This window comes from Bos indicus x Bos taurus, chromosome 29 (assembly GCF_003369695.1).
Source record: "Bos indicus x Bos taurus breed Angus x Brahman F1 hybrid chromosome 29, Bos_hybrid_MaternalHap_v2.0, whole genome shotgun sequence".
NCBI lineage: Eukaryota > Metazoa > Chordata > Mammalia > Artiodactyla > Bovidae > Bos > Bos indicus x Bos taurus.
Genome location: NC_040104.1, coordinates 34,378,679 through 34,398,114, shown reverse-complemented (window position 1 = coordinate 34,398,114; position 19,436 = coordinate 34,378,679). Strand labels below are relative to the sequence as shown.

General features: G+C 49.1%; 1 protein-coding gene across 11 annotated transcripts in view; it reads left to right on the top strand.

The window, feature by feature from the left end:
• Positions 1-19,436, top strand: part of TENM4 (teneurin transmembrane protein 4) — a 1,822,236-nt gene that overhangs the window by 1,219,180 nt on the left and 583,620 nt on the right. For all 11 annotated transcript variants that reach the window (XM_027532088.1, XM_027532098.1, XM_027532094.1 and 8 more), the window contains one exon: positions 12,129-12,230. In XM_027532088.1, the coding sequence (XP_027387889.1) occupies positions 12,221-12,230 (10 nt within the window). In that variant the 5' untranslated portion in view covers positions 12,129-12,220. The remainder of the gene's footprint in view (positions 1-12,128; positions 12,231-19,436) is intronic.

Below are 19,436 nucleotides of genomic sequence, written 5' to 3'. Positions count from 1 at the left end.
CATCAGAGTCTATGCAGGGAAATGGAAACCAACATAGGTCTTTCAGCAGAGGGAATTTAATACAGGGAATTGGCTGCACAGTTAATGAAGCAACTGAGAAGATAAACGGTACAAATTGAGTCAGTCCAGAGATCAACAAGAAGAAGCAACCACTATCGCTCCTAGACCTGGAGGGGCAATGAGAGAAGGTGATGTTTCTAGAGTCCAAAAGCTGAGACAATCCAGCAGGAGATAGAATCATTGTATAGAGTGCCTGTCAGGACCTGAAGCAACTGACGGTATGTGGCCACTGCCAAGGATGCTGTCTAAGACAAGCAAGAGAGGGAGAGATACCCTCGCTTCTTTACTTCTCACCTCCAGTCTTCTGGCTGTGGTCCTCCATTCACAAGCCCACCTGCCCAGAAGCCAGAGAGAAAAGGATTCTGAGCATTGTGGTTCTCCACGAGATGCAGCAGAGTAGCAAGTCTGGGGAAGGGGCCTGAGAGCAAATGCACAGCCTCCACCCTCCCCACCCTCTTTGTTCAAGGCTGAATTGGCCCTCATCCCTTCCAGATAGCTGCTTTTTGCTAATTTCTCTCATGAAGACATCTGGCAACTTGATACAGGCATCATATTTTTGTATGCTCTCCTGGACTGAACAGATGAAGGAAGAGAAAAAAAAAACAGAATCCTCCATTACTTTGGGGTGGGAGCGCTGAGCTCCATAATATCTGTAGTCATCAAATCTTGCTCATGTGGATAATTGCTGTCCCCAGTCCTTTACAGGAGAGCAGTGTCTCTCTTTTTTGTGGGACCATCAAGGTAGACTGGTTCTGCTTATTCTTACAATGGAGCCTGGAGGCTCAAGGACAGCTTGAGCAATTATCTTCTATTCCTCAAGACCAAACTCATAGGCCAGACCCCCGCTATGCAGCCACATTCTGCCCTGGAGGGCCTGTGTGCACTGGTGACTCCAGAGGGCGGGTGAGTTGCTTCAGGGGACCGCAGCTCTTGTCTGTGTGGTGAATCCTTTCCAGGCTGCCTTCCCTCTGACTGTCTCTCCTCTGCTAGCTTGGAGCCCTTGCTGCTGACGTAGGAGCACACGCAGAGGGGAATGTGGACAGGAAGCGTCCAAGGGCAGAGCAGAAGAAACAAAGGGACCTAAGTTTGTGCAGCCAAGAACATAACGTGAAACAAGATGAGGGACTCGGGCTGGACTTGTTTTGTTTTGGAGCATTTCAAGGGGCCAGGCACGCAGTTGTGTTTGGATTGGGAAGAAAGGGATAACTGTGCAGAAGAAAATCCGTTTCAGATTTTAGTCTGGCCATTACTGGATTACAAAAAACACCAAGAGGATTAAACTGTGTGAACATATGAAAGCAGTTGTACCCAGACAGGAGGGGAACTTGTCTCCTCCTGGACATGTTTGGACGGTGTTTGGAAGCTGTGGCTTGCTTGTCCATCCATCACTGATCTGGCACCACTTGGAGCTGTCTGAATTGTTTTCCTTTTCCTAGCATTAATGATAACTATTAAATATGAATAACAGTGCTGGTTAGGACTCTTGATTCAAAGTGACAGAAACCTCAGAACTACCTCATCAAATCCAAGGAGTTGAACTTGCAGCCGGAGACACAGGGAGATGCAGTAGAATCGGGTTCATAGTTTTAATTCTGTTAAGATTTGTTCTGTTTCTTTTTGCTCCTCTGGTCATTTCTCTTACTTGTGAGCTTCTCTCTCTCCCTGCAATAGCTCTCTGTATTTTTTCCATGTTAGTTTGCAGGGTTCTCATAACAAAGCACACCAACTGAGAGGCTAAAACAACAGAAATGCCATGCCTCACAGTTCTGGAGGCTACAAGTCCCAAATCAAGGGGTCAGAAGGACCGTGTCCTCTCTGAAGGGAAGGCTCTCCCCAGGCCTCTGTCACTGCCTCTGGTAGTTCTTAGCTTGTGGAAGCATAACTCCCATCTTGTCTGTGTCCACCCCCCCCCCACTTTTTTTAGGACACAAGCCACATCGGATGAGAGCCTACCCCAGTGACCTCATTTTAACTTGATTACCTCTGCCAAGAGACTGTCTCCAAGTAAGTTTCCATTCTCAGGCACGAGGGATTGGGACACCAACACCTCTTGTGGAGGAGGACACAGTTCAGCCCAAACACTCACACGGCCACCAATGGCTAGTGCATGTTAAAATTTACTAATTTTTATTGTGGCTGCACTGGGTCTTCATTGATAGCTAGTGAGTTTTTACCTCTTACAATCATCATAGCTAGAGACCACATTCCTTTTCACTTCCTGTTTTCAGAAATCCCAGGGAAGAATTCCAGATGACTCAGCTTTGATCAGATTCTGATCTCCCCAACCCCACCCCCCAGAACTGTGGTTAATCTGGCTTTATTAAGGCTCCTAACCCTGAACCTGGCATCTGGTCCCATCACTTCATGGAAATAGATGGGGAAACAGTGGAAACAGTGTCAGACTTTATATTTTTGGGCTCCAAAATCACTGCAGATGGTGATTGCAACCATGAAATTAAAAACGCTTACTCCTTGGAAGGAAAGTTATGACCAACCTAGATAGCATATTCAAAAGCAGAGACATTACTTTGCCAACAAAAGTCCGTCCAGTCAAGGCTATGGTTTTTCCAGCGGTCATGTATGGATGTGAGAGTTGGACTGTGAAGAAGGCTGGGCACTGAAGAATTGATGCTTTTGAACTGTGGTGTTGGAGAAGACTCCTGAGAGTCCCTTGGACTGCAAGGAGATCCAACCAGTCCATTCTGAGGGAGATCAGCCCTGGGATTTCTTTGGAGGGACTGATGCTAAAGCTGAAACTCCAGTATTTTGGCCACCTCATGCGAAGAGTTGACTCATTGGAAAAGAGTCTGATGCTGGGAGGGATTGAGGGCAAGAGGAGAAGGGGACGACAGAGGATGAGATGGCTGGATGGCATCACGGACTCGATGGACGTGAGTCTAAGTGAACTCCGGGAGTTGGTGATGGACAGGGAGGCCTGGCGTGCTGTGATTCATGGGGTCGCAAACAGTCGGACACAACTGAGCAACTGAACTGAACTGAACTGAACCCTGAACCAATCAATGATGGCCAGGGAGTCAGGGCCCTTTAAGAATGTGGCAATTCCTCCTAAAAAAAATACAATATAAATGAACTTATTTACAAGATAGAAACAGACGCACAGGCATACAAAACCAACTGATGGTTCCCAAAGAGGAAGTGGTGGGGGGAGGAATAAATTGGGAGTTTGGAATTAACAGATGTACACTACCTTATATAAAATTGATAAACAACAGGGATTTACTGTATAGGGCAGGGAACCATATTAAATATCTTGTAATAAACTATAATGGAAAAGAATTTATATAACTGAATCGCTTTGTTGTACACCTGAAACTCTCACAATATTGTAAATCAACCGTACGTAAATTAAAAAAAAAAAAAAAGAATATGACACTTTTTACAGAACCCATGAATCTGTCAGATCATCTAGTTAATGCCGGGTACACATCATCGCCAAATCATAATGGTTTATAGCAAAGGGTTCACTCTCTCGCGTTCACAAAGGGCAGAAGGAGGGGTGGGGTGGGGAGGAGTATTAGCTCTGAGGTCCCCTGGGGACCCAGGCTGACAAGTCACCCCAACTGTGCCGATCTCCGTGAACTCCGCGCCAGAATGAAAGAGCTCTAGAGAGTCCTGCGCTGGCAGTTAAATCTTCTACCTGCAAGTGGGGCACCTGTGCTCACACCCACCGGCCTCAATTAGTGAACGAACCTCTTGCGGTGCGCCACCCACCGGTGCTTGGAAGGCAGCGCACCAGAAATGGCTGCGGAACAGCAGCGTCGGCGCTCACGACCCACACGATGGGAGCAGCGGGAAAAGGGGTTCCCAGCAGCAGGGAGACGCTTCCCCAGAATAAGACGGGGCGCTGCACCGCCAGCTCGTGAAGGAGCACTCCGGGGCCTTTCCCGCCAAGGAGCGGCAACCGGAAGACAGTGAGGGTTGAAAACACTTGGGTTTGGGCTTCCCTCATAGCTCAGTTAGTAAAGAATCCCCCTGAAATGCAGGAGACCCCGGTTGCATCCCTGGGTCGGAAGATCCCCTGGAGAAGGAATAGGCTACCCACTCCAGTATTCTTGGGCTTCCCTTGTGGCTCAGCTGGTAAAGAATCCGACCTTTATGCAGGGAAACCTGGGTTCGATCCCTAGGTTAGGAAGATCACCTGGAGAAGGAAACAGCTACCCACTCTTCTGGCCTGGAGAATTCCATGGACTGTATAGTCCATGGCGGCCCAAAGAATTGGACACGACTGAGCGACTTTCACTTCACTTCACTTGGCTGCAGCATGGCACGTCTGAGGGGAGAGTGGCAGGGACCGGGCAGGAGAGATGGCCAGGCTGGGCATGAAGAGAAGCGTGTCTTCTAGGGAGAGCTTTGGATTTTGTCCCCAAGACAGTGAGGCGCCAGCAAGCATTTCAGGCCAGGAACAGCAGGGTCAGACTTGCATCTTAGGAAGAGCAAGTGGCCTTCCAGTCATGTGAAGGAAGGGATTGGAGAGCGCTGGAGCTGCACAGAGATTTTGTGGTAGAAACACCAGGTCTGGTGCTCTTTGGCGTGGGAGTGCCGTTGTGACACATACAACAGGAGTGTGTGCGTGTGCTCAGTCGTGTCTGACTCTCTGCGACCCCATGGACTGCAGCCTGCCAGGCTCTTCTGTCCATGGAATTCTCCAGGCAAGAATACTGAAGTGGGTTGCCATTCCCTTCTCCAGGGGATCTTCCCAACCCAGGGACTGAACCCACGTCTCTTGCAGTGGCTTTGTGGAAATGCCTCAGAACTGGCTCCTGAAGGAAGCAGAGGCTTTACAAGCTGATGACAAAGCTGACCAGAGGCCTGGGGTCTGGGAGCACTCAGGTGGTTGAGAACAAGACTGAGCATTTGTCTCGCACATTCAAATTGCAGAATTTTTGATGCTGTGCTGGAAGGGCTTCAAGGTGAGCATTGGTGAAGTATTGCTAAGTCACTTCAGTCGTGTCCAACTCTGTGTGACCTCATAGACGGCAGCCCACCAGGCTTCCCTGTCCCTGGGATTCTCCAGGCAAGAATGCTGGAGTGGGTTGCCATTTCCTTCTCCATGGTGAAGTATTGGGTCGGACCAAAAAGCGCTCTTTGGCCCGACCCAAGAAAAGGTTCAGAAAACAGAAAACTTTCCACTGACTCCACTAAGGTCCTCAGGTTGCTTCGTGGCAGCTGAGAACAATTAACTCCTCCACCCCACCCCTACACGATGCTTCCTTCTATGCCAAGTCTTCCAGGCAGAGTTCTCGTGTATCCCCGGCAGCACGTGGTCTTTCTCTGGTGAGAGCCCAGTCTCTCTCATCTTACTCACCAGCAGGTGAACGCTGATGCCCCACCTGCTGTACACAGTCTCCTCCCTGACAAACGTCCCTGCGTTAGCATGGCTCCTCCTCAATCCTCTGAAAGATACACCTGCACGTGTTGCGAATTTGGGCTGCTCACCTGGGGAGGATTCGTGTGCCATTGCCTGCCATGGCTAACCCGAGAGCCGCTGGGGAGCACACGGGAGACGAACCACACAAGAGAACACTGAGTGGAAACCTGGATACAGCCCGTGAGCCAGAAAATGGCAAACGAGCTCCACCCATCATCCCTGCATGAGAGATCCTCACTGCCACAAGTCTGGGGCTGGCTCTCTGGACACATGGAGGACCTGTTTAAAAAAAAAAAAAAAAAAAAACTCAGGCCTTCCTGAATGAGGATGCCTAGTGAAAACTCCACAGGAAGGCTACAGAAAACCATTTTCTGCCTTTATTTCCCCCGTGTACATTAAAAGTGCACAGCTGCTGGACATGAAAGATTCTTTTACGCTGGCCTGTGGCTCATGGGCTGGGTGTGGATGCTCGGGGCAGAGAGGAAGCCAGGTGGGAGGGAAGCGGCGGGGAAGTGCCTCCAGGGATCTCTGCCTGGATCTGAGTGTCTCTGAGCATGACGGCCCAGATTTCTCCACGCACACCCCCGCCTATGTGCTCTCTGAAGGAGCTGTCCTTCACGTATGTAGTTGATGCTCTGGGTGAGTTTGTCTGTGGGGATGTGTATATGTTTTTCTTTTTGATCTGAAAATTGGTCTTTGGGTTCACAAGCAGCAGCTGCAGCTGCCATAATTAAAATGAAATAACCCACTTCCTCCAGTCCTCGGGGAGAAAAGCTTAAGAAAAAAAAAAAAAAAATCCATATTGTAAGTGGACTCAGGAATGTGGTGAATCTTTTATTCTCTCCCTGTTCACTTGAAACGTTTCATGGGTTTGCTTTTCTCTGGAGCCAGAGGAAGAGAAAGGAGTGATCCTTTGCTGCGCGTTTATCCCTGTCCCAGGGATACCACACAAGGCTGTCCCAGCTGCACAAGCCAGGGTTTGAACCCAGTTTTAATGCTTCATCTCCTTCTCCTCTGCCGCATGCCATTCTTTTATCCTATTAGACCCCAGCTCTCTCATACTGATCTGATTCCGTCCGGAGACCTGGGAGGTTTGGTATTATTAAGATGTTATTGAATATGTTGGCACATATAATTGTCTTGGATTAGAAACCAAAGCTCTTAGCAGAGTAACAAAGTGAAGCATCCCATGCTAAATGATTCCATGCTAATGAGATGGTTTTCAGAGAATTGGATTTGTTCTTGAAGGTGTTGCTTAGAAGTCGCTATTCAAACCAGGCTGGGAAAATAAAACCCCAGAAGAACCATAGACTCTGTGGTCTGATTGGATGTCAGTTGAAGGGAACTGAGGTAGAAAGGGACATCTGTGTGCCCGGAATTGAAGCCACAGTGGTCACCCTCTTCAAGAAGGTCTCAGTATGGTGGAGGAGAAAGACATGCTGACAATTCCAAGATGCTGGTAATAAGCGCTGGAAGTGTTAGTTGCTCAGTTGTATCTGACTCTTTTCAACCCTATGGACTGTAACCCGCCAGGCCCCTCTGTCCATGGAATTCTCCAGGCAAGAATACGGTTGTAGGTAGCCATTCCTTTCTCCAGGGGATCTTTCCAACCCAGGGATCAAACCTGGGTCTCCCACATTGCAGACAGATTTTTTTTTTTTTACCATCTGAGCCACCAGAGAAGCCCAATAAGCACTGGGTCAAGGGTATTAACAACCTGCTATAGTTGCAGCATTTTTTTCTCCCAAAATCAATGACTTCAGTTGGTAAATTTGTGAGGAGAACAACCTCACTGGGAGGGCATAGCCACAATGTTGAAAATAAAAAGACAAGAAGAAATTATTACACATTCTCATGAATGTGCCCAGGGCCTGGCATTTAGTTTCTCTAAGTCATTATTATCATTCCCATTTAAAAATGAGGAAACTTAAGATTCAGTCTCTGGATCGAGAAGATCCCCTGGAGTAGGGCACGGCGACCTATTCCAGTGTTTTTGCCAGGAGAATCCCGTGGACATAAGAGCCTTGTGGGCTACAGTCCATAGGGTCACAAAAAGTCAGACACGACTGAAGTGACTTAGCATGCATGCACAAGGAGCTAAGTGGTTTGCCCAAGGCCCCATAGGTATAGCCAGTAACCTGGGGGCGGTTGGAAGATGTGATTAGGACCCAACCTATTTGCTTCCTAAGTCCCTTCTCTTGCCAATATGCCAGGCTTCCCTGAAGAAAACCTACACCCTGGATTGTCCAGTGTATAGCACAGCCATCACCATGTCCCATATTTAGAATGAGGAACTCTTTTTTCCCTTGGGGAAAAAAAAACAAGTTTTTGCAGCAGGCATCTTGATGGGAGTGATTCATGACCGTTCTCTACAGGCTGCAGGTGTGCCGATCCAGATGGAGTGCACTGAGCCCTCCGAGCAGTCCTCCCAGACAGTGACGTCAGCCCAGAGACTCTGGGTTCCTCACTGACTTTCTCCATGGCCCAGCAGAGGAGGCCTGGGTATTCAAGTGTGTTTCCCTGGGCTCCTGGTCTGCTGCTCCTATTAAACTTAGCTGACAGAAGTTAGCATTCCCTACAAGAGAATAAGGAGGTTCCCTGCTACCTTTGGAATTCTCTGCAAGAGACTGTAGTCCGTGTTGTTTGGGAGGCAACTCAAGGTATTATCTTCTAGAGTGGGGTCACCTGGGGGAAAGCTGGTGGCGCTAGAGGTAAAGAACCTGCCTGCCATTGCAGGAGACGTAAGAGACACGGGTTCCTGTCTGGGTCAGGAAGATTCCCCTGGAGAAAGAAATGGCAACCCACTCCAGTATTCTTGCCTGGAGAATCCCACAGACAGAGGAGCCTGGCAGGCTACCATCCACGGGATCACAAAGAGTCGGACACAACTGAATCGACTTAGCATGTATGCACTCACAGGGGAAAGCTAACAGGAACAAAGGCACTTGGCACTTCATTCCATCTCAGCCTCTCAAAAGGCAGCCCAGGAAACCATCCTGCTTCCCCCCACCCGCTTCCTAGGGCAGGCGGGAGGTATGCTGGGAGCAGAAGGTGTACTGGGCTGTCCAGTGTACAAGTGTCCACACAGATCACAGCACGCTTTAAGGCTCACCTGGGAAAGGAAAGAACCGGATCCAGATCTCATCTGCTACGCTTCCTAGCTGGGGGATTAGGGGCAAACTGCTGGAATTCCCTGAAGCCTCATTTTCTCATCTGCAAGTCTGGAAGGAATAGGCTTGTTTCCTACGGCTGTTTAGAAGGTTGCTGCTGCTGCTGCTGCTAAGTCGCTTCAGTCGTGTCCGACTCTGTGTGACCCCATAGACGGCAGCCCACCAGGCTCCCCCGTCCCTGGGATTTTCCAGGCAAGAACACTGGAGTAGGTTGCCATTTCCTTCTCCAGTTTAGAAGGTTAACTGAGCTCCAATATGTACCAGCCTCGAACACTGCCCAGTGCCTGGCACACAATTAGCTTCCTCCCCTTCCGATCCGTACTGTGCAAGCTTGCCAAATCCATCTTCCTGCAACACATCTCTAATTATGTCACATCTCTGCTCAAAAGCCCTTGGTGGCTCTATTACTCAGTGAATGATGGCCACCTTCTCTGTTTTGACGTTCAGGGCCCTGCTTCTGAGGGCCCGTGTCATCTGTCGGGTGTCTTCTGCTTCCCTCCACGCAGTCCTCATTCTTCATCCACACTTTCCCCTCCCGTGCCTTCACTCCCTCACACGAGCGCCCCGCCCTGTCCCCATGCCAACCCCCCAACACTGTCCCCAGTGCCCAGCTGGGCATGGATGGCATGCTGTCCAGTCAGTGCTCCCTGGTTTGCTGACATGGCCTCTCTGTCCCTCCCTCCTCTGACTGTTTGTTTTTCTGTTTCCACCTCCCAAACTGCCCAGCATTCCCCTTACTTGCAGCCTTACCACCCTGTGAGTCCTTGAGGGCACGGTTTGCTTCTGAGTCCTCAGTTTGTCCTGTATCACACCTAACACATGGAATAGGAGTGAGTGAGTGAGCAAGTGAGCAAGTGAAGGAATGAACACCCTCATCCAGTCCTAACTGCATTGCCCTTCATAAACTGCTCGTACATGAAAGGGAAAGTTTTAGTCGATCAGTCGTGTCCGACTCCTTGCGAAGCCATGGACTGTAGCCCACCAGGCTCCTCTGTCCATGGGATTCTCCAGGCAAGAATACTGGAGTGGTTTGCCATTTCCTTCTCCAGGGGAACTTCCCACCCCAGGGATTGAACCCAGGTCTCCTGCATTACAGACAGATTCTTTACTATCTGAGCCACCAGGGAAGCCCTAAAGCCTTTGGTCAATCCTTGGGTATTTTGGTTTCATTAACCATCATGCGGTGCTTATTGGAGGTATAGCCAGCCCTTTATACCCACAGGTTCCACATCTGTGGATTCAACCAACCACAGATTGAAAATATTCTAGGGGAAAAAAAAAAATCTCTAGAAAGTTCCCAAAACCAAACTTGACTTTGCCCCACCGGCAACTCTTTATATAGCATTTACATTGAGTTGGACATGACTGAGTGACTGTACTGAACTGAACGTATCATTTCCCTTGTGTTAGGTATCATAAGTGATCTAGAGATGATTTCATGTAGATGGGAGGGTATGTGTAGGTTACATGCAAATGCTATACCATTTTATGTAAGGCACTTGAGCATCCATGGAATTTGGTACCCATGAGGGATCCTGGAACCAATCATCCTGCATGTACCAAGTGATGACTTTACTTTGAAAAAGGGAATTCAGGGATACAAACTGAAAATGTAAAATGAAGAAAAGGAGTAAAGGTTTTCCCTGGAAGCTTAGCAAAGGTGAAGGTGGAATAGAAGGAAAGCTGTAGTTCTGCGGCTTCTTCAAGATGGAGGGACCAGATAAAGGTCCCAAGTACTAGCTCTGGCCCAGATCTCTGGAGGCAGAGTGAGACTGTGTGACCTGGACAAAGGAGAGGGGTTTGAGAAAGACACTAAGTGCTTCATCCAAGTCACTGGGTACGATCAGGACCGCAGGGCGGCCCTTGCAGGCCAAGCCGACAGCGCGGAGTCCTGAAATCCACAAGGCGCTGGGCACGGGAGAAGAGGGCCACACACAAGAGGAACGGCCTCTAACCACGTCCGTCGTTACAGCAAAACAATTTCCTGCTCCCCTCTGAAAGTTTGGAGGGTAACCTTGTAATGAACAAGGCATAGTAAATAGAAATTAAGGGCACAGTAACCATTACCGCTCATTTGAGATTCATAAAATGATAGACATTTCCTGTGATTACTGCCTATGTTTTGTTTTAGTGAATATAATACGATTTATAAAGACTTTTCTAGTTTACCTCCAAACTTAGTCTTGCTGATTGTACCTGGCAGTGTTTGGGAGCCTGAGCCCTGAGGGAAGGGTACTCCACACTTGGGCAGAGCCTGGCGAATGTTCCCACCTAATCCAGTCACTCTGTTTAGAATAATGAGAATTTACAATAAAGCAACAGGAAATGCAGATGAAGCTAGCAAAATTTCACACTTAGGGGAGTTTTGTCTTAATGAAGATTACCAGTAATCCCTCACCTTCTAATAGGCAATAACGTCTTCTTAGCTAGGCTCCTAGGTATATTTGGCAAATATGTACTCAGGGAATTTCTCAAACGATGACTTTGTACTTGAGGTGCCTGAATGCATCCTTCGTGCACTGTCCTTTAGCTTAGTGTGTCCTTCATATAAAAAGGCACTTTGTAGTGTCTTCAGTGGGTAAGTACAGCAGTCGGTGCAGGGAAAATACAGAGGACTCAAGTGTACTTGAAGTCCTCGAGTCTATGAGGACCTGTGTTCAAATCCCAGCTCCTCCTCTTGCAGTGATCTCCCGCAGATGGCTTAAAACCTTTGACTCTCTTGTCACCCTCCTTGGAGTGAGATGGAACTTTCTTTTATTCATTTCACAAAGCTTTATTGTGGACAGATAGCTCTTTGGGCACTGGATGTGTGGAGATGAATCAACATCGTCATAGAATTCTGGGGGCATAAAGAATCTTACATGTAGCCTAGCTCAGAGTTTTTCTCTTTCAGACAAAGACTCAAGGAGGGGAAGTGATTTGCTAGAGTTGCAGAGTGATAAGCAAGTGGACCAGAGCCAGACTCTTGGGTGTGAAGAGCTTTGCCCATGTGATTCCCAGATGATATAGCGCAGGGAGGGTGGGCCATTCTATCAGGCAGGATGCCAAGTGGTGTATTTATTTGCCCAGTGAATCAATGATAGGACTGCTGCAGAAGCCAGTGCCTTGGCCACATGCTCTGCCCCCTTCTTGCTCCCTGCTTCCATCACAGCACAGTCAGTCCTTCACAGAACACGCGGTGTCTACTCTACACCAAGCTGCCTTTGCCAGGCTCATAAAGAGGGCTGATCTGTAGTTCTGACCCTCTAGGGGTTTGGTAAGCCTGATGTGTCAACAGTGGCTGTCACACAAGGCCAGATGAGATGGGAGAAGAAAGAAAGGTTGCAGACAGGGTGTTGTGCAGGATTCCCAGGGTACTTGAGACCCTGCTTGCTTTTCTTCATGCCTGGGGACCAGGAACCTGTCCCCTCTCCCTACTGGTGCACATGTGCTGGCAAGAGATCTGCAAAACGGGGTCAAGGACACCTTGCCCCCACACTCACTTGACTCTCTGTTCTCTGCCTCAACAGGAAGGATCCCATCCCATCCTCCAGGATCTGATGGCCCTGGAGACAGGGCTTCAGGGCCCACGGACACTGCTGACTCTTCAGAACGTGCTGACATGGAGCCAGGTCAGTCCCTTGTCCAATCTGATTTTCTGTGTCATCGACTGCAAACCTGTGGTCTTGATGAGAAATGGCATCTTAGAATCTGAAAACAGGTTGAAGGCTTTTGCCAACTAAGCTGCCTAGAGAGTGCAGAGGTCAGGCCAGGGTGGAGGTGGCCTTCTTGGAGAGCAGATGCAGTGGCAGGATTGGTGGCTGCTGGAAGCCAAGCCAGTGCCAGCTTGGTGGGCGGACAGGGTGGGCAAGGGCCAGGCATCCAGCCGGGTGTGAGTGGGGAGCTGGCACCCAGGAGCACAGTGCATATCCAGGGCCACAGAGGCCGTGCCAGCCTTGACAGTCATCCCAGGGCCCAAGGCACCAGGGGCAGGATCCAGAGCTTCGTGGTTACCTTTCAAGCTGAGTTGGAGTGGAATTGAAGGCGTAGTTGAGAATGAGGTAGGAGGAAGTGTGTGGGCAGCTGCCCAGAGGACAGGTGGTCCACAGGCCAGGTCCAACTGGCCAGAATGGCTTTCCAGGGGCTTTTCTGATATTGCTGTGCAATGGCAAAACCAGAACACACCTGGGGAGGAGTAGGGAGTAGAGGGATGTTTCAAACTAGAGAAAGAACATGGCAGAGAGAAAGGGAGAATCATGAATGGAGCCTGGGTCATCAGAAAGGCTACAGAATCAGGGGGAAAGGTCAGGACCCAGGGGATGAGCCTGAGATGGTTGGATGGTATCATCAACTTAAGGGATGTGAGTATGAGCAAACTCCAGGAGGTGGTGAAGGATAGGGAAACCTGGCGTGCTGCAGTCCATGGGGTCGCAAAGAGTCAGACACAACTGAGCGACTGACTGGACAACAACAACAAACTGAACCAAGCACCACTTCTTACCTTGTGGACGGTCGTGCTGGGTAGAAGCCTGAGTCTTTCTAGGCTCAGTTGTGCTGCAGCAATAAATGAACTCTGGAATCTCAGCGGCTTAACAGAGTGAAGGTTTATTTCTTGCTCATGCTGCCTATCTAACCAAAGGGTGGAGGGCTCTGGTCTACCCAGTGACTCAGGCGTCAAGCTGATGACAGCTCTGCCGTGTTTTAGGTGTAGCCCCTGGAACAAGGGGCCACCTTGGTCTCCACATCAGGGGAAGAGGTGGAGGAAGGTTAAGCACTGGCTCTTAAATGCTTTGGCTCAAAAGTGGCACAGCCTGTGGGCCAGAACTAACATGTGGTCTTACCCGGTTTCTAGGGCTCTGGGAAATATAGATATTTGATGGGCGGTAACTGCCTCTATCATAGTAGATATTATGAGTTCCATTTTACAGGTAAGAAAACTGAGACTCAGAGACATTTTTTTTGTTTTCTTACATTTCTTTGGTTTTTTAATCTGGTGTGTGTGCGTTCTAAGGCACCTCAGTTGTGTTCATCTCTTTGCAAGGCGATAGACTTGTAGCCCACCAGCCTACTCTGTCCACGGGGATTCTCTAAACAAGAATACTGGAGTGAGTTGCCACTTCCTTCTCCAGGGGATCCTCCTACTTGGGGATCGAGCCTGCATCCCTATGTCTCCTGTGTTGATAGATCGGTTCTTTATGACTAGTGCCACCTAAAGTGAAGTCGTTCAGTCATGTCTGACTCTTTTTGACCCCATGGACTATAGCCTACCAGGCTCCTCCATCCATGGGATTTTCCAGGTAAGAATACTGGAGTGGGTTGCCTTTTCCTTATCCACCTAGGAAGTGCTTTAATCTGGTGTTCCAACCAAATAACTCATGTTCAGAACTAGTGACATTGACACATTCTAAAGAGATTATCAGTATTTTTTTTTAACCTGGAGACATTAATTATCTGAGGTCTCCCAGCTAATTGTATGTATGTATGTATGATCTGAGGTCTCCCAGCTAATTGTATGTATGTATGTATGATCTACCAGAGCCTAGATCATACATAACCTTAGATTCAATCATTTATTTACCAGTTCAGCAAAAACATATTGTATATTGACAGTAGACCCAGCACCACACTAGGCTCTGGGAATATAACAGGGAACAAAAACAGATGTAGCCTCTGCTCTCTGCCTGGTGAATGTCTATAACTCCAAGCTGGGATAAATGTTTGCCAGTGGAGACACAGTGGTTTTCTATACATGCTAAGTCAAATCAGTCATGTCCAACTCTTGCGACCCCATGGACTGTAACCCGCCAGGCTTCTCTGTCTGTGGGATTTACCAGGCAAGAATACTGGAATGGTTAGCCATTCTCTTCTCCAGGGGATCTTCCTGACCCAGGGATGGAACCCATGTCTCTTATGTCTCCTGCATTGGCCAGCAGATTCTTTACCACTGATACCACCTGGGAAGCCATAGTTCTCTGAGGATACCTATTAAGATTTTTGCTTTTTTTAGAGAGGGACAGGTAAAATGGGGTGACATTTATTGATGCATTGTGCCAAGTACTTGATTGATGCATCTCATCAAATAGCTGCAACCCCAAGAGATAGTTCTTATAATTCCATCTTGAGAGCCCCTTGGACAGCAAGGAGATCCAACCAGTCCATCCTCAAGGAAATCAGTCCTGAATATTCATTGGAAGGACTGATGCTAAAGCTGAAACTCCAATACTCTGGCCACCTGATGCAAAGAACTGAATCATGAAAAGATCCTGATGCTGGAAAAGATTGAAGGTAGGAGGAGAAGGGGATGACAGAGGATGAGATGGCTGGATGGCATCACCAACTCGATGGACATGAGTTTGGGTGAACTCCGGGAGTTGGTGATGGACAGGGAGGCCTGGTGTGCTGCAGTCCATGGGGCCACAAAGAGTCAGACACCACTGAGCGACTGATCTGAACTGAAGGTGAGAAAACTGAGGTTCGTTCGGCAAGAGGAGATGACTGGGCTCCAGGTGAACTCTTCCTCCCCATCCAGGCTCACTTGTAAGAAGGACGTAATGTTAAAGTTAAAAATTAAATCTCATCCCTCACTGCATCTAAACCCAAGAAAGGTGGTCTCCTCTTCCTCCCATAAATCCCCCCATCCCAGGCCTCTCTCTCACTGGTTCCCCGAACATCCTGCAGTGTCACATGTGAATGCAGCTCTGGGCTCTGACAGAGGGGCCCCTTGGAGGCCAGAGATGGGATCTCTCATTCCCATGTTGATGCTGCCCAGAGACCTGGGCCCAGAGCAAGGCTCGCTGAACCCACGTCCATTGAGACAGAGGAAAAATTGCAGGAACCTCAGTAGCAGGATCTGAGCCTGGCTGGATGGGGTTGAATCTCAGCCTTGGCACTAGGGGATTCTTCTGTCTAGAATGTTCCTCCTGTTCTGTCCTGTCTCATTTCCCCCTGTCCCTCCACTCACACTGAGTGCTGCATTTGCCCTTTTCTCCCCTACTCAGCACCTGTGACCAGCTCCTCTGTCGCATCCCTGGTCTGAGCCACCCTCTTGGACCTGGATTCCTGCAGTCGCCTCCTTGGGAGACTCTGCTGCCACCATTCCCTCCCGGGGGAGGGAACAGATCTGATCTGATGGGTTCAGTCAGATCAGATCACTCCTCTGCTCACAATTCACTTGTGGCTCCCCAGCTCATGCAGAGGAAAAGTCACAGACCTCACCCTGACCCCCAGGACTCACCTGAGCCAGCCCCTGTCCCCTCCTACCCCGTCTTTATCTATCCCTCCCTCACACCAGTGGCCCCTCTGCTTTTCCTTGAACCATAAACACATTACCATCTCAAAGCATAAGGCATCGAATCCCTTTTCCAGCTTTTGGGAGAACTCTTCAGGCAGAGGGAACAGACCTCCAGGTTGCCATCCAAGCGAGCAGAGCATAGATGGGGCTGAATCAGCAAAGCACTGTGTTTGCTCTTCAAGATGCAGCTGGGGTCCCGTGGTGTGAGCAAGGTGGACATAGAGGAGGTGAGAAGGGAAGGCAGTCCTTACCCTCCAGGTCTTCCTGTGCCCGTCTTCCCTTTGAATGTTCCTAGGTAGCATTTATCTCCACCTGGCACATTGTGCATTACTCTGTTTTCTGTTCTTCCCCCATTGGAATGTAAGCTCCGTGAAGGCAGGGGGTCACTCTGTGTTGTTCCGGCCGTATTCTGATGTCTAGAATACTGCCTGGGATGTAGCAGGCACTCAAGAAATCCGCACTGGATGACTGTGTAAACAACTGAACGAGAGATTCCATAGCGTGACTCGTTACACTCTTCTGTTCTCCGCACCCTGCCTTTATATGTGTTGTCCCCTCTTCCGGGAAGGTCCCCACTGCCTTCCTCCCTGCCCTCCCCGCCTCATTCTCACTCACTCTGCCAGCCCAGTGGGGCCACTCCCCTGCAGCACATCACCCAGGCGCTGTTCCTCCATTCCCCTGAGCCCAGGGTTTCCAGGGCAAGCTCAGATCCTCATCTGGGGGCCCCCGGAGCCTGGCGCACAGGTAGCGTCTAGTAACAGTTCATTGGGCTGAGCTGAGTTGACCAGGAACTCCGTCCCCGGGGCCTGTCCTCCTCCTCCTTCCCTCACCCGCAGTCAGGAGGCAGGAGCCCTTGTTGCCAACTGAGTCTCCCCCTGCTTAACGTCTGCCTCAGAGATCAGGAAGACGAGGCAAATGGGACACTAATGAAATTCAGAGAGAAAACTAAATTGGGAGGTGTTGCAAACACGGTGGAGGAGGGAGATGTGATTTAAAAGGCTTGCTCTCTCGCTCCAGGGTGGGAGGGGGAGTGGGGGTGTGTGTGCAGAGAGTGCTGGGCTGGAGGGAGCCTCACACAGGCCCACTTCTGACCCCTCTAGCTGGGGTGGCCTGCCCATCCCTTTAGTGCAGGGGCCTCACTGTTCTGGCTTTAAATTAGGGGCCTTTCCTTTGCTTGACTCATTCGTTCATTCATGCCTTCCCACCACCTTGCCCAAAAAGATTTGAGTGGGCTAGCAAAACTGTAGTTGATTAATTAAGATGAAGAACATTTAATGCAAAATTAAGATAGAATGTGAGGGAGGAAAAAGGGAAATGGAGATGAGAAGGTGATCGGGGCCAGTCAGAAGAGGAGGTTCGTGGGAAGGGGGGTTGGACACCGCTGTCCTGAGGATGGCACAGGCTCTCGTGACAACTGTGGGGGGCTGCAGCCGTGACCGATCTTTAGGGAGCACCTGTGGTCCGGGGGAAGTGAGGACAACTGCTGTCTCAATACCTGCTAACCTGTTCTTCTTGTCTTCAGTTATAGGCATCGGCTGACTGCTGTGTGCCAGGGACCACCCCACTCCCCACCACAGCACACTCTTTTCTCTCTATCTCCTTGAATGTTCACAGCAGTGATCTTTCCTCACAGGGTAGTCTTTTTTTTAATTAATTATTTTAACTGGAGGATAACTACTTTACAATGCTGTGATGGCTTTTGCCATACATCAGTATGCCTTGGCCATAGGTATACATGTGTCCCCTCCATCCTGAACCCCCTCCACGTCCTTCCCCTTCTCATCCATCCAGCTTGTCACAGAGTACCAGCTTTAGGTACCCTGTGTCACATCAAACTTGCCCTGGTTACCTATTTTACATATAGTAATGTATATGTTTCAATGAGTGAGTGTGAGTGATAGTTGCTCAGTCATGCCTGACTCTTTGCAACCCCATGGACTATAGCCTGCCAGGCTCTTCTGTTCATGAAATTCTCCAGGCAAGATTACTGGAGTGGGTTGCCATTTCCTTCTCTATGTTTCAATGCTCTTCTCTCCAATCATCCCACCCTCGCCTTCTTCCACGGAGTCCAAAAGTCTGTTCTTTACCTCTGTGTCTCCTTTGCTGCCCTGCATGGAGAATTGTTGGTACCATCTTTCTAGATTCCATGTATATGTGTTAGTATATGGTATTTGTCTTTCTTTTTCTGTCTTACTTCAGTCTGTACAACAGGCCCTAGGTTCATCCACGGAATTAGACCTGACTCAAATGTGTTCCTTTTTATAGCTGAGTAATATTGCATTGTGTATATGTACCACAACTTCCTTATCCATTCATCTGTCAGTGGACATCTAGGTTGCTTCCATGTCTTAGCTATTGTAAATACTGCTGCAATGAGCATTGGGGTACATGTGTCTTTTTCAATTCTGGTTTCCTCAGGGTATATGCCCAGCAGTGGAATTACCTTCTCAAGCTCATTTTAGGGATGAGGTGATTAAGGCTCAGAAATAGAGTCATCTTTTCAGCAAATGGTACTGGGACAACTGGAGATCCACATACAAAAACCTGAAGTTAGACCCCTCCCTCACACCATATACAAATATTAGCTCAACATGAACCATCCGTCCAGCATCCTGGTGGGTACCAGTAGGTGAATGCTGCCGTGAAAGAGGGTTGGAAGGTCACGGCCTCCTGGTGGAAGGCGTGGGATGCAAGACAGGGAGGCCGAGATGCCCTGTGATTCTTGTTTAAGAAATGATAAGCCATTGGAAGTTTTTGCACAGACACTGAACTGACGGTAGAACACTTACATGTGCAGAAGACTGTGATCACCAATAGGCAGATAGAGGTCATCCGCTACTCATTCAAAGCCAGTCACAAATAGAATAATGTCAGTGATCTAGAAGAGAAGGGGAAATGAGAAAAAGAAAGAGGAAGGGAAGTAACAGTGAGCACTCTCGGCGTGCCAGGCATTCACCATATCACCTAATCATCGCAGCGCTGAGGGAGTACTTTCTCCATCTGACAGATGTATAAACAGGCATCCACCCCCACCCCACCCCACCCCAGGGTTGTTGTTGTTGTTTGGTCACTGAGTCATGTCTGACTCTTTTGTGACCCCATGGACTGTAGCCCGTCAGGTACCTCTGTCCACGGGATTTTCCAGGCAAGAATACTGGAGTGGGGTACCATTTCCTTTTCTTTCCCAACCCAGGGACTGAACCCAGGTCTCCTGCATTGGCAGGTGGGTTCTTTACCACTGAGCCACCAGGGAAGCCTGCCTGCCCCAGGATGCCTTACTAGTAGATGCAGACTTGGGATTCAAATCCAAGTCAGTCTGCTTCTAAAGCCCATGATTACGTTTCCCACCACCCCACCTGGGCTTGGTATTGTTCATTTGAACCAGCGTGTTTACTGCTACAGCCTGCTCTTTTTAAAGTGCGTGTCTATCTTTCAGGCACGCTTTTTAGCTTTGGGAATATTGAACAAGAACCTCAGGTATGGTTCTTTGTCCCATCCTTTTGGAGTCCGCCATGGTAGCTGCCCCGCATGTAGCAGACAGTCAGCG